Below are 25,978 nucleotides of genomic sequence, written 5' to 3' on the forward strand. Positions count from 1 at the left end.
GTTATGCAAGCCTAGTCAACTACTTTTATCAATAAGTATCTAATACCTATGAGACAAGCAAGGACTTTTTGAATTGACTTGTTAAAATATGGTAAATGTTAGGGGTGCATGGGTGGCTCAGTCAGCTAAGTATCTGACTCTTGGTTTTAGTTCAGGTCATGATCTCATGGTTCATGAGTTCAAGCCCCACATGGGGCTCTGCACTGACAGTACAGAACATGCTTGAGATTCTCTGTCTTCCCCCACCCCCACCCTGCTCTCTATTTCCTCTCATAAAGAATAATTAATTAAACTTTAAAATATGGTAAATGTAGTACTGATTTACATTTATAGGTAACTTTTGTTATAAAAAGAAAAAGATGGACTGGAAAAAAGAAAACACCGCACACATCATAGGAATATTTTCATTAACTTGCCTCTCAAACTGTGAGTTGATAGCCAACACCATTGGCATATAAAAGTTGGATCTGAAGAGATATAATGTCACAAAGTTGTGATTCCACAAAGGTAAGTCCTGTCATCTCATCTGTGATCATGAGCCTACAGAAGTTCCTGGAGTAACATTATTATTTTTGGCCTTTACTGACATTTTTCTATTGAAAAGGCTAAGTAACATAACAAAGATAAAATTGGTCCAATTTCTCAGAATTCAGACAGGTTAACTCAATCTCGAAAGCAATATTAATAAGATTTCTTACCATTTTTGAAGCTTAGCAGAAAATTAGATTATCAAGGAGATGAGGTTTAATAAGGCCATAATCAGCACCTTGACTAACAGATGACTAATCTGAATCTACTTATGATCAAAGAGAACATTAGGCTATTGAACAGTACAGGCACTTTAGTCTGTGAAGAAACAGAGCTCTCTCTCTATGACAAGTTCAGATGCGCTTAAATTGGAAGATTATAGTTTTTCAAAGGTAAAAGCAGCAGGGTCTCTAAAATTAACATTTTTATTCCCATGCTTTGAGCTCTTTTTAGTTAACAGGAGCCATCATTAAGAACCTAGCACTGATTGCATTGAAAAAATTCTCCATTAAAAAATGTTCCTTTTGGCAGATATTAGTGCAAAAGATAAAAGAGAGAGAGGAAATCAAAGTGGGTTTTGAAATCACATTTGTGGGTTGATGGTGGTAGGGGTGGTGTACGGACAGGTGACAGACATCAGAGAACATCTCAGTTCCCACAATGTTATCCCAGATTGCTGGCCCAATTTCCAACCATCCTTGTCAGAAACTCCAAATACTTGTGATCTGAAAACCAAATCTAATATTCTATTTACTTTCAACAAATAAAAACTAGTAAGCTAGCTACTAGTAACTCCATATACGTTTTTCCCACATAGCTCCCTGAAGCTAACTAACTTGAGTTCATACAGATCTCTATCTGGTCTTTTGGAAAGCTGGCCCATTGTGTGTCTAAGGGGATAGAATTGCCTGGTTAGAACTATTAAAGTCACCACATCGAGGCTGGATACAACTTGAAGTTATGCTTTATTGCCTTTAGGCGATTGAGTATGTGACCCCTGAAAAGCCATTCCAATTTCTTCTGTGTTGGTTTGTGTGTGTGCCTGTGTGGATTTGACTCATAAGGAGCTTTATGGGTATTATATACTCCTTTTCAACCTTTGCCTTAATACCGAAAACACAGTATTTAATATAGTAAGGAGGAAACCGACCCAGAAATTAAGGGAAATTCTATAGGACTCCCACCCCCACCATGGCTTATTGTCCTGTGGCTTATTGTTCAGTGTCCCCCTCAGTGTTGTTAATGAGATGTAGTGATGAGAGGGAAGGAGGGATCTTGTCACTCATTACTCCAGTCATATTGTAACATCCAGAACATTCCTGAGGCTGCCATTTATGATGTATTAGTTTGTTAGAGCTACCATAACAAAATACCACGAACTGTGTGTCTTAAGCAACAGAAATTTATTTCTTCACAGCTCTGGTGGCTAAAAGTCCAAGACTAAGGTGTTGGGCAGGTTTGGTTCCTTCTGAGGACACACTCCTTGACTTGCAGACAGCTACCTTCCCACTTGTTCTCACGTGGCCTTTGTACGCACGTATTCTTCCTGCCTCCTCTGCTCCTATAAAGGCATCAGTCCTATCAGAGTGGGACCCTCCCAAATGACTTCATTTGATCTTAATTACCTCTTGAATGTCCTAATCCACGAATACAGCCACTACTCTGAAGTGTGCCAGCAGTTAGGACTTCAGTATATAAATTTAGAGGTACACGATTAAGCCCGTAATAATATTCTCAAAGCAAGCCTTTAGCAGAGCAATATGATCAGGTCTAACACTTACTGACTGGTCCCTCTGTTCCACATACCGTCCTAAGTGCCACAGCCCTATTACCCCATAATCCTCAAATTAACTCCATGAAGTCAGCACATTTTTAGCAGTGAGGAAACGCACACAGCCTGAGAAAACCCGCCCAAAAGTCATACCTCTGGTAAACAGCAAGCCAGTGCCGGAGCCTGGGTTGTCTGGGTTGTTTAAACTCTACAGTCTGCCCCCAGAGCCCACATGCCTCACCGCCCTCTCCCACCTCTTTGTCTCCAGGCTATACAGACACGGACGGCAGCGGAAGACAAATGAGGCTGTCCCAAGAAGAATCAACTGTTGATCAATGAGAATAATTTACCTAAAGACACCATTTTCTGTGCTCCCACAGTACAGTCCTAATCTTTAAACTAAAATACCAACTGTTCACACGTTTCTCTACAAAGCTCATGGTTCCACAGAGTATGTTCCATGAGATTCATATAACACAGTGGTTATTAAATGGGTGGGTTTGGGTACCACACTGCCTAGCTTTAAAATCTTGGGCTCTGCTATTTCTAACTGTTCCACCGTGGGCAAGCCACTTAACCTCTCCAAGCCTATGATTCCTCATCAGTAGAATAAAGATGATAATAGCATTTAGTTTCTAGAACTATCATGAAAGTCAAGGGAGATAGTCCATGGAAAGTATCAGCAGAGGACCAGGCATACAAGATGCACTCAGTAAATGTTGGATACCACTATTATTATTCTACATAATATTTTTAAAGTGAGAAAATATGCAAAGAATAGGTGCTTCATAAGTGTTTGACTGAACTAAGTTCTGCTACATATCATATTATAAAGGAATATCTTCATGAGGAATATACACAAAACCTCCCCCAACCATGCTAGTTGAGAATTTAGAATGCTTCCTTTATTTATACATCTATGTCTCAAATATACAGTTCTGTTTTTCAGGAAGAATTTTTTTAATAGATTTAAATGTTGCAGTAATAGGGGCACATGGGTAGCTCAGTCAGTTAAATGTCCAAATCTGTCAACTGATTTTGGCTCAGGTCACAATTTTATGGGTTATGGGATTGAGCCTTAGATTAGTCTCTGCACTGTTAGTGGGGAGCCTGCTTGGGATTCTTTCTCTATCCCACTTTCTCTCTCTGCCCCTCCCCCATTCACACTCTCTCTCTCTCTCTCAAAATAAATAAATAAACTTGTTAAATGTTGAAGTCAGTAATAGAGGATCCTAAAGTACATGGGAATAATGTCTGCAGATATAGAATACAGCAGATATATAGGAGCCACTTAACAATGGATATGAGAAATATCAAGCCACTGCGATAAAGTACTATAAGGAAACAAGACAGTATGAATGCCAATGGCCAAAGGAATGATCGAGTTCATGCCCACAATGAAAGGTTTTGTGACATATACTCTGCTTTCTCATATGCAAAGCAGATTTATAATTATGGACGGCTATGAGAATCAAGTGAGACAGTGTTTTGTACAAAACACTTTATAAATGACTAGGCCTATTTGTGGAAAGTCTTAATAAGAAAAAATACTTCATCACTGCTTTTGCCTAAGCCAGCCAGAGAGGGATTGTAAATTTGTCAACTCTTAAAGCTCCTTAGGAGATTCTTCTAATGATCCAGGTTAAAAACATATTCAAATGGAAGTATAATTATGGAAACCATTATATTTACTATATTGGTATAATCTCTGGCTTGCATCCAAGTTGTTTCTACCAAATGATGGCTCCTTAGAGACACTAGTCAACTGTGTGAGCTGGTTCAGAAGTCTGGAGCAGGGCCCAAGAATCAGTATTTTGACAAGGCCATCAGGTGATTCTGATGGTTATTTGGGAACCTCTACTGTAGTCTGTCACTGTGTCCATAATGGAATTGACAGTGTGTTGATGTAGCTGTAGTATGAGATGGCCAAAAAGACCCTTAAAAATATGTCTGGCTCCAGGTTTCAGTCAGTTACCATCAGACGTTCCTTCCAATGCGCCCGTCACTGAGAATGCGACTCCAGTGCACAGTCTATGCAGGGCATATGGGGTGACGTATGAGTATCACAGACAATGGGAACCAATCATACTGATGCAAACCTGAAAATCAACTGCAGTGCATCTATGCAGATTTTGAAGACCATTTCAGACACTCTTTTCCGGCCATGGATGAGAGATATTCCTAATTCTCTGCATCCCATTACCACAACAATACACTCAACCTGGGGATCATTTCGAGAGGAACATTCCAACTAGATAATAAGCTTGCTTCACAAGGGGAAGCAGAAGACATATGGACTTGGTCTCTAACTGGATGCTGAGGAAAGGGGTATGAAACTCTCCCCAGCTGGCACAGTTAATTAATGTAGTAAAGAAAATACTATTAAAGAGAGGTAACAGCACAGGAGAGATGAAAAGAAACGATCAAAGTAATAACACAAAGAGCTTCCTCTAGAAGTGGTTTCTGAAATGGGGAACAGACACCACAGGGAGCTGCACAGTGATCCTTGGAATGTCTGCAGTTCGGATCAAATTTTGGTTAGGTTTCAACTAAATCATTTTACTTATATAGGCCATAGCTGACGAGATATTCTTGCAGATGTGATAAAACAAACAAGAGTAAAGAGGATAACAGATGGACAGGTTTTCCAGTGAACGCTTTTGTTTTCACTCTTCCCTCAAGCACTATGGACAGCAACACCCTAATACCCACGTGAAGCAACTAGACTCGTTTTGCTCCTTAAAAGCCAATGAGCAAAATGGAAGACGATTAATGGGTGTGTCCAAAATGCAATAAATAGAGACACTACAGAGAAAAGTAGGGGAATCTGAAGAGCAAGGGCCAATATATTCTGACACCTACAGATTTCCACTCTGTTCCCTCCCAGAGAAGTCAATTGTATTGGCAATCACAGGGGGTCATGCTTACCAAAAAAGGAATCTAAATCAAGACTATACACACAAAACACATTTTTTTCCATAAAAACGGTATTACAAAGGAGGCTGACAGTCTTAACTAGGGGCTTAGTGGCCAGATTATATTCCCTTCCCTGCTGCTATACGGTGGATGTAGTACATATAAACCAGTTAAACTAAGAGTCTCGTAGCTGAGCATATAACCATTTCATCAATATTTAGCACACTATGTAAGCTGCGTTACAGAATGAGAGCCCTTGCAGTCACAACCAGTAGACATCTATTGAGCCCGGGGAGTCTAGATGGAAATGGGATTGTGGGAATGTGTAGAAATCACTTTTTCTCAGAATACCAATTGGAGTGAGAAGTAAACTTGTGTGCTTGTGTTAAGTGCTGAAACTATGAGACCAAAATGTGCGATGGAAGTACAGGAATATCACCTTGGAACTGGGGTCTTCTTTGTACTGCATTAACTGCTTAAAAAGAAAGACAATTTCTGCACACTAGACCACCAGCTTAACAAAGACAAGAACTATGAGTTGCTCATTATTTTGTTTCCAATGCCTTGTGCATAGGGGACACTCAATATTAATGTGTTGAGTCAGCCAGGAAATGCTTCTTGAGGGGAGGTGGAGGAGGGGTAGAGAGAGAGGGAGACAGAGAATTCTAAGCAGGCTCTGCACTGTCAGTGCAGAGCCCCTAACGGGGTTCGAACTCCCGAACCATGAGATCATGACTTGAACCGAAATCAAGAGTCAGATGCTTAACGGACTGAGCCACCCAGGTGCCCCTGAAATGCTTTTGATATATACTTATCAAAGGGGAAGCTTTTTCTGGCCGCTTACAAATATTCATCTATTGCCTTCAGTGAACTATTGAGCTCCTAATTCATGTCAATCCCTCCAATTGTGTGTTAGAGCCCATCTCCAACTGCTTACTCAAGGACAGGAATCAGTGGTTCCTCCCTTTCTCTGTGATTCATCACATTTTCCTTCTATACTAAATGAGTTCCGTTAGTATCCCTATAATTTTGCCATCGTAATAAAAATGGTCTCTTGACCCTCTTTCCTCTACCAAGGTACAGTTTTATTTACTTGCAACCCTTTAAATTTTTAAAAATATTTATTTATTTTTGAAGGAGAGAGAGACAGAGCATGAGCAGGGAGGGGCAGAGAAAGAGGGAGACAGAATCCTAAGCCGGCTCCAGGCTCTGAGCAGTCAGGACAGAGCTCAACGCAGGGCTAGAACTCATAATTGTGATCATGACCTCAGCCAAAACTGGACACCCAACCAACTGAGCCACCCAGGCGTCCCTTACTTGCAGTTCTTTAAAGCAAAACTTGAAACTTGCTGTCTCTATGACTCCTAATACTCTTCACCTAGCTCTATGTATTCTCTACTTACCCAAGAAAACCTATGTCTTTTTCCTCTATAATGCTCATTATTTTCTAGACGACAATAAAATCTGCTTATTTCTTATGTTTTGTTTATTGTCCGCCTCCATGTTTTGGAATAGAAGATCTAAACATGGACCTTTGTCTTCACTCAAGTGACCTTTGTCTTCACTCATTTCCCAAAAATCTGGATATATTCATGGCAGGTAGAACACACTCAATAAATGTAAGACAGATGGCTATCTAAGTAGTTACAGATTATAGTTCTGAACGTGCATCCACGTGTTATCATCTATCAAGTAACCTATGAAATTCCCTTGAAAGTTCATATTAAGAGAAAACATTTTAAATGCTGGAAAATATTTGCACAGTAAGATGGTTTTCAATATTATGGAATTCTCGCAGAAACTATGGAGAGCTGGAACCGAAAGTGTCACTAGGTAAACTTTATTCCCAGAGATGCAGACACACATAAATTCTCTTACAGAATATTATGCGATCATGGAGTTTAAACTTTAATGAAAACCCAGTATAAATTCAAGCAATAAGACTTGACAATAAAGTTTCTCAGAAGTAATTACCTGATACTACTTCAGCATATTAACGCTCTGCAGTAAAAACATTATCCTATCAGAGAAGAGCAAGCTTGCTCCAAAATATACTTTTTTAAAAGAAGCTAAAATTGGGGAACATAACTGGGATTCAGGAACTGAAAAACATCCTTCTGCATAATTAAAATTACTTATTATTTTAAGTTAGTAAATGTATGCAAAGCTCTTGGAGGATTGAAAATGTTGTACGTGTCAGCTGCTATTTAGACTAGAACAAGCTGCCAGCCTTGTTCTAGTCTTGATAATTCAGGTTACAATCAATTCTAGGCTATACCGGACATTCTCCAAGGGCTATTTTGCTGCCAAAAATTAAGAGAAGAGAAGTAAAGTAAATGACAGTGAAGAGGGGCTTTGATATTGAACGAGTAAGGAGGCATGGAATATCCAGTACAACGAGTGAAGACAGAATATGTGTGAGAGGAAGGACATACTTACTAAGTACCTAACAGGTGCCAGAAGACATGGAAGATTTTTAAATGACCACGACAGGATGTCTTCCTTTAAATATTTTGCAATCTAATGAGGATATAGATACACTGTCATATAAGAAAAATGGAAAAAGAGCTATCAGAAGAAGTACAGAAAATATACTACAGGAGTATATAGAGGAAGAGAGATGTGGGCTGAGGAGACTGGAAAGACATCAGGCAGGAAATACCTTGTAAGTTGACTGTAAGGGAAGGTGGGATTTGAACACATGGAGATGGCAGATCAGGCAAGGGCAATTCAAGCCCAAGGGAGCACTTGCAGTGGGGAAAGTGGAAGAAGAGCTTGGAAGTAAGCAGTCCAGTCCCTAAATGACACCATCAGGCACAGGCCACCAACTCTTCACTCTACCAACTTCCTTTCTGCCTTTCATTACAACCACAGCATCTGGATTCGAACCAGCCTCCCTAATGTGGTGCCTAAAGAGAATCGCCATCTATATCATTGATAGGCTGTTTCTGTCAAATACTATAAGGGACAGTGTGACCAAATACTGTAAGAAACAGTGTGATAAAATCAAAGGAAGGCTAAAGAAAAGTTTAGTGCTCTGAACGTGAGAAGAAGTCCAAAGCAATTTAATTTGTAGCTGCCAACAATTCATATCGGGGTGCTTGAGTGGCTCGGTTGGTTTAGTGTCCAACTCTTGATTTGGGCTCATGTCATAATCTCACAGTTTGTGAGTTCCAGCCCCGTGTCAGGCTCTGCACTGACAGTGCGGAGCCTGCTTGGGATTCTCTCTCTCTCCCCCTCTCTCTCTGCCCCTCCCCTGTGTATTCTCCTTCTCTCTCTCTCTCTCAAAATAAATAAACTTGAAAAAAAAAAACAAAAAAACAACAACAAAACCCAATTCATGTCCTACAAATAGGGGATTAAATAAAAAGACAAAGACTATCCAAGCAGAACCTTGTCAAAGTTATGCAAACATATATTTTTAAAAGGTTCTTAAGGGACTTACTCCAGACAGAAGGTCAGAGATTTTTCTGAATTAGAATGTATGGGTGGAGTCAGACATATTTTTAAAGAACAGAGAGAGTTATTTGTAGAGAGGTTTTGGGGTAGGTGCAGATTGAGTATTATAAACACACCACTCCACATATCACTCTTGCTTTCTTATATTTCATTAAAGAAAAAAAACTAATCACCACCCCCTTTCTCTGCTGTTTCTTGATCTATAGACTACTCATTCTCTGTTGGACAGGCTTCATATAAGGTACAACTTTTGGTAGGAGCTTCTCCTACACACTCTGGTGAAACCACAAAAACTCTGTCCTGCTGGTCTACCATGCCCACTTAAGACCTTGACAGGGCCTCATCCAGCAGCAAAACACTTCATTTCCCTCCATCTGACAGCCTTGTCCATTATATAAAGGACTCAAAGGTAAGTCAGATCCATTTAAACCATGTTATGTTTGGCTAAAAGATATCAGCCAATGGGCAATACACTGAATGTGAAGAATTAGCCCTGTATCCCACCCTTAATAACATTCATGAATGTCATAACGGCATTTCAAATAGTTTGACCCCTGCAGTCTTAAAGAGCCCTCCTATTTCTACACTAACATAAATTATGTTGGCCCTAGCCCTGAAAAAATGATTTCTTTTCCAGCACAAAACCTAGCATACTGTTTATTTTAAATGAAAGTATTAAAAACAGACAAAAGGAGGAAATTGTTCTATAAATAATAAACGTGTGATTTGTTACCAGAGGTGCCCTAAAATGAGTGAGGCCTCATCCTAGGATGGAGAATTCTTCCATGACTTACTTCAGTGGCCACAAAGGAACTGGGTAATTAGGGTCAATTCTAACCACCCTGTGAATGCATTATTATATAAGAAATTCCTAATAAGGTGGAGGGAACCACATTTTTATTCTTTAGGGACAATACAACAAACCACATATTTTTAATTGATAACTGTCATTATATTAAAGTCTAAAAAGAAGACTGTCCAATAAGTTAACATACCATATTAACTGCTGCCTTTCCTTTAGGACATTAATAATGCTTATTATTTAATATGTGTATAGTAATACTTATATATTTGGTATAACGTAGCCCATGGGTCATCCCATAGGGATGGATATTTTTATAGATTCAATTATAAGATTGAATCAGTGCCAACATTTAATAATTGAGTTATTTCCACTGGCCCACAGCCAAAGTTAGTGGGGATAGGAGAGAAACTCTCAGAAGTCAGGTGCCAGAAGCCAGGACAGAGCACTCCTAGCAGACGAGCATACCACTGGGCAGGGGGGAAGGGTCAGCTGGTGTGCCAAGTGGGTGATGAGTCCTGGCCAACAGTCCTAGAATACAGGGGAGGGGCAAAGTGCAGGTTGATGCGAATCAGCCTTAGCCAAATAGCAGAGAACACTGCTGGCTGGTACAACACAGGAAATGAGGAGTTAGCCCACATGGTCAAGAGACTGGTTACATAAAGGGTATTACACAAATAAATACATATTGGGAATAATGGAAGCCAGATGTCTCACTCTCAAAGAAGGAGGCACAAATATGAAAAGAGGGAAGACTCACAGCAGGAGATAGCGAATTGGAATTGGAATTGGAGATGTCATGGTTTTATATAGGTGAAAAAAAATATAGAGCATGTAATAAATTTATGTGTGTTCATTCTGTCCAGTTAGAAGACTTACAGAAGCACGATACCCTAAAAGCAAAGAATATACCCAGCACTCAGGTCTTGGTTTCTAAATGTCATTCTTCACTTAAAAAAAAAAAAAAAAGACCCGGTCTCCTTTAAGAAACAACACACTGAAGGCTGGGGAGGGCAGGCACAACATTAACTTAAAAAAGAAAAGAACAGAAAGGAAAAAAATTCTCAAGGAATTGTAATGGGGACATATATAAAGGACACAGGAGACACCACCAGCAGTTCCCACTAGCTAAATTTAGGGTAACTATGCTGCAAAACAACTAATAATGTATGACAGCCCACTGAATAACATAGGAATCTCTACATCCATACTAATATAATTAGAGGAGAAGGGAACATTTTACCAAGGAGTAGAATGCTAAGTAAATAAGTGTGGAAGGAATTGGGGGAGGGGGGGCGGAATCACCATTAGAGTAACAGCTGATTTAGACAAGAAGCTTCAATAGATAAAAGCAGTCGCAAAGTTTTTAGGAGGAACAAGTTATTTATAGAGTCTCAAAGCGTATCCCCACAAAATACTTCTTAGGTACTTAAAACTAAATACTAGGGCAACCTGGCAGGTAGTCTATTTTTAACCAGGAGAAAAAAGTGGATATCCACAGTAAAGGCACACATCAACATCATGTGTGCCTTGAAATCATGCACTGGGAAGAACACAGCATCACTTCTGTAGAAATCCTGCCAGGAGGGATCCCATGAAGCTCATCCTGAGAGATTATCAGGCAAATTTAGGTTTGCCTAAGGGACATTCTACAAATAAACACTGCTCTGTGCTCTTCAAGAATCTGCAGATCATGAGAGACAAGGAAAGACTGAAGAACTTCTCTAAATTTTAAAGAAGCTAATGGGACTTGACAAGTAAATGCCAAAATGACCCTGGAATGGCCCCTGGACCTTCAAGAACATAAGTGGACAATATGTTGCAAGTAATTTCTCCCCGTCTGTAGTTAGTCTTTTCATTCCCTTAACTGGGTCTTTCTCAGATCAAAAGTTTTGCCATAGACAAAATCTGGGGTTTGTGAATTAGGTGGTAACATGGGATTGATGGTCATTCACTAATTCTGATGGATTAACTGTGGCTTTGTAGGAGAGTGTCCTTTTTGTATAGCAGATAGGTAACAGGTGCATGGAAAGATGGATGAACAGACAGGATGATAAATGGATTGGGAAATCCAAGTAAAGGGTATACAACAGTTCTGTGTACCATTTTATAACTTCTTGTAAGTTTAAAATTGTTTAAAAATATAAAATAGACAAAAATATAAAATTTACATTCTTTGATCTTTTCTAGGAAATCAGATGTGGCAATCTGGGTGACATTCTCAGGTGACAGATGCGATCTGGAGCCGACAGCTGCTTTTTTTATACCCTATGAATCCTTTAATTCAACCTGGTCTTCACCACTCACTGTTTCATTCCTTGCTTACTTTGCTCATTTATGTTCTCTTCCCAGCTCTACAACAATATGCGTCTCTGGCTTTTACCTTAGAGCACCTTTATCTGATACAAGTGGTAGGCAGTAAGCTTTTTCTAGGTAAAGTTGTGAAAGGGGACATTTCTCAACAGTAAGTTTTATGGAGATAATTATACAGAGTCACACAGAGTTGGAAAAAGTAATACAGAGAACCTTTGTATCCTATACCTAGTTTCAATGTCGCATAACTATAGGAAGAACAATATCAAAACGTAGATATAATCCACCAGTCTTATTCCCCTAGTTTTTACTTGTACTCATGCACGTGTGAGTATTTAGTTCTATACAGTCTTATCGCCTGTATAATTTCACATCTCCATCACCACAGTTAGGATACATAACGGGTCCACCGGGACAAGGGTAACATCTGCCAACTTCTATAACCACACCGGTCTCCCTTCTCCCATCTCTAACCCCTGGTAACCGTTAATATTTCCTCCATTTCTGCCATTTTGTCATGCCAACATGTTACAAATGGAATCATATGGCATGTAACCTTTAAGGACTGGCTTTTTTTCACTCAGTATAATTCTCTAGAGATTCACCTAGGCTACTACATCTACCGTAACTTCGTTTTTATTGCTGAGTGATTATTTCATGCTGTGGACATACCACAGTCTGTTTAACCATTCACTTCCTGAAGAACATCTGGGACATTTCCAATTTGGGGCTATTACAAATAAAGCAGCTATAGGCATCTGTGTATAGGTTTTTATTTCTCTGGGATAAATGCGTAAGAGGGCAGTTGTGGGTTATATGACAGCTACATGTGTAGTTTTTAAAGAAAAGGTCAAAATGTTTTCCAGTGTGGCTCTATCATTTCACCCAAGATATGAGTAATTCTGTTTCTCCACATCCACAAACATTCGATGTAAGAGTGTTATCACTAATTTTTTATTTTGGTCATTCTGAAGTATGTAGTGATATTATACTTTAATTTTCATTTGTCTGATGGCTAAGTATATGAACATCGTTTTATGAATGGCTTATTTGCCACCCAGATATCCTCTTCAGTGAAATGTCTATTAATATCTCTTGACTGCTTTCCAGCTGGGTTGTTTGTGCTTTTTGCTGTTGAATTTTGAGAGTTCTATGTTCTAGATATTTGTCTTTTAATCCTCATAACAGTTCTTTTATAGACCAAAATATTTTAGTTTTGATGAGATCCAATTTATCAAATTTTCCTTTTTTGAACTGTGTTTTTTGAGTCAAGTCTAAAAAATCTCTTTGCTTAGTTCTAGATTCTGAAGATTTTCTCCTATTGTTTTTTCCAAAAGTTTTAAAATTTTATGTTTACATTTAAGTCCTTGATCAATTCTGAGTTAAATTTTACACAAGGGTGAGGTTTGGGTCAAGGTTCTTTTTTTTTTTTTTTTTTTTTAACCTATGGATATCCAATACTATAGCACCATTTATTTTTTTTTAATGTTTTATTTATTTCTGAGAGAGAGTGAGAGACAGCATTAGCAGGGGAGGGTCAGAGAGAGAGGGAGACACAGAATCGAAACAGGCTCCAGGCTCTGAGCTAGATGTTAGCACAGAGCCCGACACGGGGCTTGAACCCACGAACCATGAGATCATGACCTGAGCTGAAGCCGGACGCTTAACCGACTGAGCCACCCAGGCGCCCCTATAGCACCATTTATTAAAAAGACTTTCTTTCCTCTATTAAACTGTTCTGTCCCATTACTTATGTATCTATTCTTCTGTTGATATCAAACTGCAGCAATAAAAGAGGACTTAATATTGAAATAGAATGTATTCTTCCCACTTTATTCTTGTCTCTATTTTAACTATTCTAGGGTCTGGATATTTCCATATAAATTTTAGAATAAGCTTGTGTATATCTTTTAAAAAGCTGCTGTTAAGAATTACATGAAATGGCATTAAACCTATAGACCAATTTGCTAAAAACTGACATATTTACCATGTTGAGTCTTCCAATCCATGAACATGGTATGTTTTTTCCTTTATTTACTTCTTCTTTGATTTTTCATTAGCACATTGTAATTTTCAGCATATACTGTATGTATTTTGTGAAGTGTGTACATAAATATTTTATTTCTTTAGAATGTTACTATGTTTATATCTTTGGTTTCCACATGTTCATCGTTAATAGATACAAGTGTGATTGACTTGGGGGTAACAATCTTATAGCTTGTGACGTAGCTGAACTCACTTATTAGTTCTAGGAGTGTTTTGTTGTGGTCTTGGGATTTTCTATGTACACAGTGTATCTGCAAATGGACAGTTTTATATCTTCTGTGTGCCTTGAATTTCCTTTGTTTTTATTATATTTGCTAGAACTTCCAATTACACTGGACAGAACTGGTGAGTCCAGACATCCTTGACTTGTTCCCAATCTTAGGGGAAAAGCATTCAGTCTTTTGCCATTAAGTATGTTGCAAGCCTTAGTTATTTCATATATACTCTTTATCAACTTGAGGTAATTTCTCCCTATTCCTAACTCGCTGAGCATTTTCATTATGAATGTTAGACTGTATCACATACTTTTTCTATACCAATTAGTATAATCATAAGGTTTTTTCTCCCTTACACTGTTTATATTGTCACATACTTTTTCTAAATTAATTAGTATGATCATAAAGTTTCTTCTTCCTTACACTGTTTATAGGGTGGATTACACTGATTGATTTTGCAATGTTAAACCAGCCTTATATACCTTGAATAAATCCTACTTGGTCATGCTTATAATTTCCTGATACTCTGTTAAGGATTTATATGTCTAAGTTCATAAACATATTGATCTTCAGTTTTCTTTTTTCATATTGTCATTGTCTGGTTTGGGTATTAAGGTCATAGTGGCCACATCTTCTATTTTCTGGAAAAGATGACATAAAATTGATATTCTTCTTTAAATGTCAGAATTCTTCAGTGAAATCATCTGAGCCTAAATATTTCTTTTGCAGTTTTAAATTACAAATTCAATTTCTTTATTGGTTATAGGGTTATTCAGATATTTTTATCTTTATTACATTTGGCAGTTTATGATTATTGAGAAATTCATCCATTGTGGTTGTCCAATTTAGAAGTATGAAGTTCTACATATCAAATTAAAAGAGACTGCATCAAATTATAAAAGCTTCTGCACAGCAAAGGGAGCCACCAGTGAAATAAAAAGGCAATCTACAGAATGGGGAGAAAATATTTGCAAACCATCTATCTGAAAAAGGATTAATATCCAAAATACATAAAAAAAAAAACCTCTTTCAACTCTATAGCAACAAAACAAAGTGTCCAATTTTAAAAATGAGCAGAGGGACTGAATAGACCTTTTTCCAAAAAAGACATAGAAACCTCCAACAGGTCCACAGAAAGGTGTTTGACATCACTAATCATAAGGTAAGTACAAATCAAAACCACGATGAGTTGTTACCTCACATTTATTAAAATGACAATTATCAAAAAGACAAGAGATAACAAGTGCTGGAGAGGATGTGGAAAAAGGGAGACCTTTTGCACTACTGTTTAGTATGGGAGTTCTTAAAAAAAAAAATTCAACTACTTCATTCAGCGATTCCATTTCTGGATATATACCCAAATGAAATGAAAACAAGATCTCAAAGAAATATCTGCACGCCTATGTCCATTGCACCATTATTTACAATAGCCAAGATATGGAAATAACCTAAGTGTCTATCAGCGAATGAATGGATAAAAAATGGAATATATATTTATATGTGTTTATATAGGGGATATTATTCAGCCATGAGAAAGGACACCCTGCCATTTGCAACAACATAGATGGACCTTGAGCACATTATGCTAAGCAGAGTAAGTCAAAGATAAATACTGTATGGGGTGCCTGGGTGGCTCAGTCGGTTAAGCGTCTGACTTTAGCTCAGGTCATGATCTCACTGTTTGTGGGATCGGGCCCCACGTCGGGCTCTGTGCTGACAGCTAGCTCAGAGCCTGGAGCTGCTTCAGATTCTGTATCTCCCTCTCTCTCTGATCCTCTCCTGCTCATACTGCCAATCTCTCTCTCAGAAATTGAAAAAAAAAAAAAAAGATAAATACTGTTTGGTATAACTTCTATGTATAATCTAAAAGAGCCAAACTTATAGAAACAGAGAGGAATGGTGATTATCAGGGTCTGGGGGGTGAAAGGATAAAGGGCAGATATGGATCAAAGGGTAAAAACTTCCAATTATAAGATGAATAAGTTCTGGGGATCTACTGTGGAGCACAGTGATTACAGTTAACAATATTGTGGCATTCACTTGAAAGCTGCCAAGAGAATAGATCTTAAATGTTCTTACTACAAAAAAAGGAATAGTAACTAGGTGATGTAATTATTACCACTATGGTGGTAATCATTTTGTAATAAATAAGCATGTTAAATACCTTAAACTTTGCACAATGTTATAGGTCAGTTATATCTCAATAAAGCCGGTGGAAAAGAAGAAGAAAGAAAGAGAGAGAAAGACAAAGAAGGAGAGAGAGAGGAAGGGAGGGGGTCTTTTCATGGCCCATTTGTTTGGCCAGCTCATCTCCACCCTCAACACCTGACTCAACTCTTGACATTAATATTATTCAATCATATGCAATTTTTCAAAGGTGGCATTTTCCTTCTGAACTTGTGGCTTTTGCGTATGTCATTCTCTTTGGTGACTCTTCTCTCCTGTCCTTGCTGAAAATAAATTAATTCATTAAAAAGCTCTTCACAAATTTCCTTATTGTCCTTTTACTGGCTACTGGATCACAGTGATATCATTGGTTTCCTTCCTGATATTGAGGATTTCTGTCGATTTTGGAGGTCAGTTTTGCTAAAGATTTATCAAATGTACAAATTTTCTCAGAGAACCAATTTTTTCTTTCATTTATTTTCTCTATTGCTTTCCTATTTTCATTTTCATTGATTTCTGCTCTTTTGTATTTCCTTCCTTCTGCTTGCTTTGGGTTTATTTTGTTCATCTTTTTCTAGTTTCTTAAGGTAGGAACTTAAATTATTGATTTGTTTCCTTTCTTTGTTTCCAATGTAAGCAGGTAATGCCATAAATTTCCCTCCCAGCACTGCTCCAGATGCTTTGAAAGATTTGTTTTCATGGCCTTATATTTGCTGCATTTATCTAACTCCCCACTTCCTCCCCCTGCCCCGCCAGATAAAAATTCTTCATTTCTTCTCAGGATCCTGTATCTAGAAATCTAATACTTTCTATACCTACCCCTAGTAAGCCTGAGTATCTAGAAAAAAGTCTTATTAAACTCATTCTCATTAAGGTCTGAGCAGCACATTTATTATCTCTTGCAGGGGTATCTGTATTTTCACAGGGCATACAGCTTCCAGGTTCAACAGCCCTGGGAAGAAAAGAACTCTGCCCCGTGTACCCCAAATCGTGCCTGCTAGGGATGAGATCCTCTCAGTAGACCCCAGTTATGCAGATCACAGAAAATTCAGGAAATGGCCACCAAATCTCTAGTATCTCTAGTATTTCTTTGTCATAAAGATACTAAAAAAGATATAAAACACAGGGTCAGAAACTTCAAGAACTAATCAGAGGAAGTGCCTGGAAACAAGTGTATGAATAGAAACAAAGCACAGGTCCTCAATTTTTCGCCCCTAAACCAGCCTCAGTGGCATCTCCTGGGAACCTGTCAGAAATGCACACTTCCAGGCCTCGCCCCAGACCTACTGAATCGGCAGCTCAGAGGTGGAGCCCAGTAATCTGTGCTGACCTAAGGCCTTCCAGGTGATTCTGATGCAGCTGGAGCTTAAAAAACACTGCTCTGGTGGGTACAAAACTTGCCGCCTGAAGTTCTTACTCAGAACCCAGAAGGTCTGATGACCTGACTCATAGGCAGACTGATGTTCTCCACACTCTGGGCTATGATGCTGGCCTTTAGAATTGGATCATTACCATTACCCCAGACAGATGGATGGGCTCACAATTAATGAAGACAGTGGTTATTTCAGATGAAGGTCACTATTAGTATAAAAGGTGGATACTCAAGGGCTCCTGGATGGCTCACTTGGCTAAGTATCCAACTCTTGGTTTCGGCTCAGGTCATGACCTCACAGTTCATGGGACTGAGCTCCACATCAGGCTCTGAGCTGACAGCATAGAGCTTAGGATTCTCTTTCCTTTCTCTCTGCCCCTCCCCCACTCACACCTATGCTCACTCTCTCCCCCAAAATAAATAGTTAAAACCAATCAATAAATAAAAGGTGGATACACTAACATATTCAGATCATGGTTATCTGTGGTAAAAAGAAATAATTCTAAGGTACCTGGCTGGAAAGGTATCTGTTCAGGAAAATTATAAAAATTTTCCAAATGTAAATGCAATTTGCCATAAATAAAAATTTTATTCACACATTAACATACTCGGGAGTATATTTGTATTTACGTTTTTTAAAACTTCTGTTAAGTTTTATTTTTAATTACTTATTTGCATATGTATTAAAAAATATCATGAGGCTGCTCGCAAAAATTCACATTTTCAACATCTTTTCCAGCCCTGAAATAAAAACATGCTCTAAGAAAGTGCTCAGAATAATCATTCCTGCTAGTAGGTTTAGCTTCAGGTTGGACAAGTGTTTTTTTTTTTCTTTTTCAACATTTATTTATTTTTGAGAGACACAGAGAGACAGAGCACGAGCAGGGGAGGGGCAGAGAGACACAGAATCCAAATCCTGAGCTGTGAGCGTAGAGCCCAATGTAGGGCTCAAACCCACAAACCATGAAATCCTGGCTGAGTAGAAGTTGGAAACTCAACCAACTGAACTACCCAGGTGCCCCAGGCAGGGCAAGTATTTTTAAGGCTTACGTGCAAAGCACTAGATTCCATGGACATAAAAGGAGGAAAGCAGCCACACAGCCTGAGGAGAGATCAGTAAGGAGAAGTTGTGACTTTAGCTTACAGTGACTGGATGATTCTAATAATTGGAATAATGAATAATAACTGGAATATTTGAGGGGCATCTAGGTGGCTCAGTTGGTTAAGTGTCTGACTTTGGCTCAGGTCATGATCTCATAGTTTGTGAGTTTGAGCCCCACGTCGGGCTCTGTGCTGACAGCTCAGAGTCTGGAGCCTGCTTTGAATTCTGTGTCTCCCTCTCTCTGTCCCTACCCCGTTCACACTCTGTTTCTGTCTCTCGCTCTCTCTTTAAAAAAAAAAAAAAAACAATAATTAAAACATAATTGGAATGGTTGAAGTATTGTGCTTGGACTCTAAGCCCAGTTGTGTGCTTACAGCTGTACTCACTAAAATGTGATCGAAGAGTTGGTAATCTGGGCCCACATGGCCCCTAAGTTGTTCAGTTCTTGTTGCAGTCAGCACAGCTGCCACAAGCACGGCATTTTAGTGGCAAGTTTATTTGCAGGAAGGAGGGAGAGAGGCCAAGGACCTTCCTTCCTCTCTGGGACCTTCTCTGTGCTCATTAACAGAATTGTCAGCAGGCAGCCCGGTGAAAGCAGGCGACGTTCACCCCAGTCAATTCTGCTACTCGTTAGCAGCTCTGGCAAGACAGGCGGAATTAAAAGCTGGGAAAAACCACTTTAGGGAGCACATGCTGAAGTCACATTTTGTTCTTCCCGCTGGATAGATTTCTATAATTCTTGTTCTTTTTGATACTCGTCGACATGGAAAATTCCAAGTTCTCTGCAGAGGACTTCACTCTATTCCGTTTTGCTCTCCCCTCCGCTCCCCTTCCTCTTGGCCCTAGTTGAGCAGTCTAGGAAATCTGGACCCCAAAAAGCAAGCAATGGGGGAACCCAGTGGACAGTGGAGAGAGCTGTGCACAGGCTCTTCACCCACGCTCTCAGTCTAACAAAAACCGCCTTTTTAGGAAAAGAGGTTTGGGATCAAAAAGAAAACCTGAGGTTTGAATCAGATAAAGGCTAGACTTCAAGCTTGAGTTCAAACACAGACTCTGATCCCACCTTTGTTTCCAACATGAACGAGCAGGGCTTACATCAATCACTATGAGGACTTTCAGAATTTTACTACAGGGAATTTAAAAGTAAGAGCATCAGGGCCCAAAAATGTTTGAATACTTTCTAGAACAATTCTAGAATAATCTACTTTAGATCAAGTACTAATTAAGCATGATCAGGCGACTGTGATATAGTGCACAAACCCAATATAGTTCATTTTATACCGTAAGTAGTATCATCTTTTTGGATTTAAAAAACATATTATCCCAGAAAAAAATTATGATGTCTAGATTTCCTGGGTCAGATAATATCCTCAGAGTCTGTCGCCTTTAGATGTTGTCTTCTGCCATTAGAGTAACGATTCACCATTATGTTAACACTGCAAGTAATAGGCCTTGTAGAGGTCACCACAAGCTTAGTAGATCCTTCTTTCTAGTTTCTACACAAGTATATGTGGAAACACCCTTCTCAGCATATGCAACAGATGTGATGTGGTCACCAGTACATATTGAGGCTTAAAAGGATATCTTTTCCCTTCTGTAGAATATTAATAAATTTAGCATTCAGCTATTCTTCTCAACCATTAATATGTTTCTATAGAAAATTGATAAATCTGTCTGCTACCTCCTCCCATTCATCCCTTTTCTATTATATATTCATCCCCTTCTATTTTACAGACAGGGTTAAGGTACCACGCCTGCTTACTGCACTAAAATGACTATAAATTGATTTTTTCTGATTAAAACAAAAAACATCAACATGAGTATGTGCAAATGCAAGATGCTTTTGATGCAGAACTGTTTTCAAAAGGAGACAGAGGGAATTAAGATACTCATTGGGAAATACTATTTCTATATTTCCATCCTAATTGTTTCACGCTTATAAGGTAGAATTGCTTGTTCAAACTCCCCCAGATTTTGAAGTTTTACTCAGATCTTGAAATTTGCTAATATTCTTCAAAGGACCAAGATACCAGGTCTTCAAGAATGACAATGTATGATTTTCTCTATAACATTTGAAAATCTCTGCTGTCAGCCCAGAGTCTGCTTCAGATCCTCTGTCCACCCTCCCTCTCTGTCTCTGTCAATCAAAAATAAATATTTTTTGTTAATGTTTACTTTTGAGAGACAGAGACAGGGACAAAGTGCAAGCAGGAGAGGAGCAGAGAGAGAGACACACACAGAATCCGAAGCAGGCTCCAGGCTCCGAGCTGTCAGCACAGAGACCGATGTGAGGCTCTAACCCACGAACCATGAGATCATGACCTGAGCCAAAGTCAGACACTTACTCGACTGAGCCACCCTGGCTCCCTAATAAATATTGTTTTTAAAAGAAAGTACATGTTTAAGAAAATGTATATTTTCTTTACAAAGCATTATAAAGTCACCTCATGCTGCTGCTGCAAGTGACATTTAACCAATGGAGTTGATGATTTAACCAATTATACTTTCCTTTAGTGCTTTAGACAAAAAGCAATCCTCACCTGGTCCACTCAACAAAGTCCAAAAAGAATTGGCCAATAAGAATTCACTGTAACTGGAAAATGCAAAGTGCCTCCTAGTCATAAATGCATTCCTGAACTTGATGCTTCCGAAGGTTAGCCTTCCCGGATGCTGACTGCATCAAGACACCATAAAAGTGACACAGGAAAAAATCCAAGAGCAAAAACCTAATCAGCTGCATTGGGATACACCCAACAGGATGACGAGGTTCCAAAAGGTAGGGAGTAAATCCTCAAGCAGGTACAACTATGAACCTGAATAGCTTCTTTCCAACTCTAATCCCTTCAAGCAGGTGTTCGGGGTCACCCTGCAAAGTAACAGGGCAGTGACTGAACATCTTTTCTGCAGGAAGCCACTGCAATCCAGACAGTGCTGTGTCTGAGTGTTATCCAAGTGCCTGAGAGAAAGTACGAGAACTCACAGCCTGAGAACATAAGGAGACGTGCAGAATCTGTGATCCTGGAGGAGACTGGAGGCCAACATAGTCTATGGGCCTAGATCCAACATTTCTCTGGGATTTTCTCTTCTACCTTCATTAATCCAAAGCTCTCTGTGGACATGCTACTATGGTGGCTTTCTTCTCCAACTCCCTTCTCTCCTTCCTCATTTTCAGGCAGAACAAGATGGCTACCGCTCACGGTAAATGGCGTATCTAGCTGCACGTGTCAACTCTTAGTCTCGGGATGAAATTGGAGACATTTGGGAATGTGTTCTGGTGAAGACCTGTCTTCTAACTGTAGAGACTTCCACGTGAACCTCCCCTGACTTTGACCCTCAAAAGAGTGATATTCTGTTCAGTTACTCAAATCTTAGAGATATAAACATAATTTTAAAAACAATTTGTTTCTTTATGCATGTGTTTTTATGCAGCCCGTTAAAAAAACAAACACCACAGGGGCGACTGGGTGGCTCAGTTGGTTAGGCATCCGACTCTTGGTTTCGGCTCAGGTGGTGATCTCACTGTTGGTGAGTTCAAGCCCTATATCTGGCTCTGTGCTGACAGCATGGAGCCTGCTTGGGATTCTTTCTCTCCCCGCCCTCTGCCTCTTTCTGCCCTTTCCCTGCTCTCTCTCTGTCTCTCAAAATAAATAAACTAAAAAAAAAAGAAGGGTTACCATAAATCATATTTCTCAACCTTTTTCCTCATTATCATCTCCCTTAAGGAGCTATTTTAGACCTATTTTTTCCTCATCACACACCCCCATGAAATTTTAATATCATAGATATACTATGTATCTATTTACGGGATATACACATAAAAAGGTACCATTTTTTTCACCCACAAAGAACCATTTTTTAGCATCTTGGGGGAGATATAATCTCTCTTGAGGATGCATGATCTTGAAGCATGCAACAACCGAAATGATTGTGCCAGAGGTATCCTAAATACTGTTTCTCTAATACTATACTAATACTATAAATCACCACAAACTACATCTTTTCTTTAAAAATTCTCTTAATTTTTTAATGTTTATTTATTTTTGAGAGAGAGACAAAGGCAGCGTATGAGCGGGGTAGGGGCAGAGAGAGAGGGAGACACAGAATCCGAAGGAGCTGTGACAGCTGTGTCAGAGCGAAGGACAGCTCTGAGCTGTCAGCACAGAGCCCGACATGGGACTCGAACTCAGGAACTGCAAGATAATGACCTGAGCCAAAGTCGGATGCCCAACCGACTGAGCCACCCCAGGTGCCCCAGCATCCTTGCTTTAGACCAATAATCTGTACTGACGGGCTCTAGACCAACAATGTCTTAATCTCCTGAGATTGCGACTAAAACACAAAGCTTCCCCCTGTACTGCCTACCACGTCTTCATTCACCCGCCACAAGAAAGCCCACAGAAGCAGCAAGTGCCACCCTCAGGTTAACGCCAACCCCAAAGAAAGAAAATCACAAGCACAATCAACCCCTTTCTCCCTCCGGAAACCAGAAAAATGTACTTACCTCTTGCCGTTTGAAGTTCTGGACATATTCTTCAAACTGTTCATCTTTGGTCTCATCAGCTTTCCCAAGCTTCTGAAGGACCTAGTTTGCAAACGAAACAAAAACGGTGTGATTTAATTATGTCTTTAAATAATTGGCAGGGCAAGGCTGTTGTTTTGCTCTTCAGAGAAGATATCATTCAACACAGCTGGGCTTTCTGTTCTGGAAGCATCCTGGCTTGGTGGCTTGGGGTTGATCAGACTTGGATTTGAACCACAGCTCTGCGGCTCACTGACTAAGCAATTCTGCCACCCACCAGGCTGAGCAAACGCTACATTGCATTTATCGATTTCTGTACGTTTCCTCTGGTACGCTGTACGTTACTTAAAGGTTAAAGTTATGCCTTGTCTCCTTGCTCAAAGCATCTCAGACAATATTTGATACATACCAGGTATGCAGTTGTTTACTCAACGGTGAACCAAAGACATTCTATGAAAGAATTAGCCTACTTTTTGGCAATGGTATTAGAATTACTGGAGCCAGGCACGATGCACGATTCTCCCGCACTGCCTTCGAATATGCTCTTCAAATCATACAATGCTCAAAGATGCCCTGGACGACGCAAAGCCTGCTGCTAAGCACTACAATCCAGAAACATAAAAATGAATAAAAACGATGGAGCGCCGGGGTGGCTCAGTTGGTTAAGCATCCAACTTTGGCTCAGGTCATGATCTCACTGTCTGTGAGTTTGACCCCCACATCAGGCTCTGTGCTGACAGCTCAGAGCCTGGAGCCTGCTTTGGACTCTGTGTCTCCCTCTCTCTCTGGTCCTCCCCCACTCATGCTCTGTCTCTCTCTGTCTCTCAAAAAATGAATAAACGTTTAAAAAATTTTAATGAATAAAACGAGGCCCCAATACTTAATCTTGAGAAACGTAGAGTCTAGTGGCATAAACAAAGCAAGTTCACAAATAACAGACAATGTGTGATAGGTAGTGTGAAGGGTTAACATAGCATTATGAGCGCTAGCCCTCAGGAGCTGAGGTTATGGGGGGGAATGGTCTGCTGATGGATTCTAACTGTGCTGGAAATGCCAGCAGACAGGAATGTGCCAGACTACATTCCCGCCAAGGAAGGAGCCTCAGCAGAGATCACTGGAAAAATCATTACATCTTGCGGGACTGGGCAGGAGTGGTTCCGTCTTCCTGGAGCATGGGATTGATTAACAGGAGAAAGCGTTCATACAGAGACAGCAGAGAGTTAGCTGGGGACTGGGCAGAAGGCTCCTGAGAGCCACGCCTGGGTTCCCCATTCAGTGGTCCCATGCACCATATCTAAAACACCAAGTAATTCAAGAATAGAAGAAGACAAAAAACGAAAAAACAAAAAATGAAAACCTCCATAAACACTGCCTTAATGAGTTGAAAATTATTTATGTATATGAAAATGTTGTCTTTAACTTCTGAAAAACTGTAACAGCACATTCTGTAAATGCAAGACACTGTTACTATCATTTTTATGACCATCGTTGTTAGGGCAGAGCAGATTCACACACGTCACAGGAGCTACAGAAGGAAATTCAATAACATAGGGATTCTGGGCCTTGTTCCAAGATCTCCTCCCACCCACCCCCAGATCTGCATTCTAAAGTAAAATAGCTTAAGGAAGAGGAAGTTGCAGGGCACCTGAGGGGGGGAGGGGCTCAGTTAAGTGTCCGACTCTTGGTTTTGACTCAGGTCATGATTTGACGGTTTGTGAGTTCGAGTGCCACACTGGGCTCAACACTGAGCATGGAGCCTGCCTGAGATTCTCTCTCCCTCTCCCTCTGCCCCATGTGCGCACACACGCCCTCTCTCTCTCTAAATAAATAAACTTAATAAAATTTTTAATAAATAATTTTAAATAAAAAGGAAGAAAGAAGTGCTTGTTTGCTTCTTTATTCCATCTCAGTTTTTAAAAGTTTTCATTTTAGGGGCACCTAGGTTGCTCAGTTGGTTAAGCTTAAGTCTGACTCACGATTTCAGCTCAGGTCATGATCTCATGGTTTGTGAGATCGAGCCCCACTTCGGGCTCCATGCTGACAGCACAGAGCTTGCTTGGGATTCTCTCTCTCCCTGTCTCTGCCCCTCCCCCACCTGTGCTCGCTCTCTCACTCACTCTTTCTCAAAAATAAATAAAGTGAAAACAAAATTTTACTTTCATTTTAAAACCAAGTCTCCCAAATGACCTCTGGCCATACATGTAAACACTAAAAGTAACAGGAGAAAGGGAACTAGCATTTACCACGTGACCTTTCCCCCTAATTCTTAAAATTTACTTTTTCATAAATGTTTGGCTCCTCTAGAGCAGGGTAAGGGCAGACTTTATCTCATGTAAGGGCAGCAGTTTACAAAAGCCACCTTGGCCCCAAGGCTGTCCGCACAGTGCAAAGGCACTCTGGTCTCAGCAGTGGAGAAAAGAAAGAAAAGAGACTACTGTTTATTGAGTCTCTACTGTGTGCCTGAAACCAAAGAAAGTGATTTACATGTTACACCTTTTGTTCTCACAATACCCCCTAGCTGCATCTCTGTCTTCCTCTCTCTCTGCCTCTCTTCCACTCGTGCTCTGTCTCTCAAAAATAAATAAATGTTAAAAAAAATGCAACCCACACTACACTTACTGGCTTATGAGAGATGGACACAGAGGGGACAGAGAAGATGTGGGAATGACCTTGGGTTTCTGCCACCAAGAACCAGGGGCCCAGGCTATGTTGAAGACTCCAGGGAGGGAAATGGTTTAGACGCAGGATTAGGAAAGGTCAGAACCAGAA

General features: G+C 39.7%; 1 protein-coding gene across 1 annotated transcript in view; it reads right to left on the bottom strand.

Moving 5' to 3' along the window:
* AMPH (amphiphysin) overlaps positions 1-25,978 on the bottom strand; it is a 240,897-nt gene that overhangs the window by 109,949 nt on the left and 104,970 nt on the right. The window contains exon 2 of the mRNA XM_039223853.1: positions 23,192-23,272. Coding sequence (XP_039079784.1) covers positions 23,192-23,272 — 81 coding nt within the window. The remainder of the gene's footprint in view (positions 1-23,191; positions 23,273-25,978) is intronic.

The sequence above is a fragment of the Hyaena hyaena genome, unplaced genomic scaffold (genome assembly GCF_003009895.1).
Source record: "Hyaena hyaena isolate Hyena2069 unplaced genomic scaffold, ASM300989v1 scaffold_1466, whole genome shotgun sequence".
NCBI lineage: Eukaryota > Metazoa > Chordata > Mammalia > Carnivora > Hyaenidae > Hyaena > Hyaena hyaena.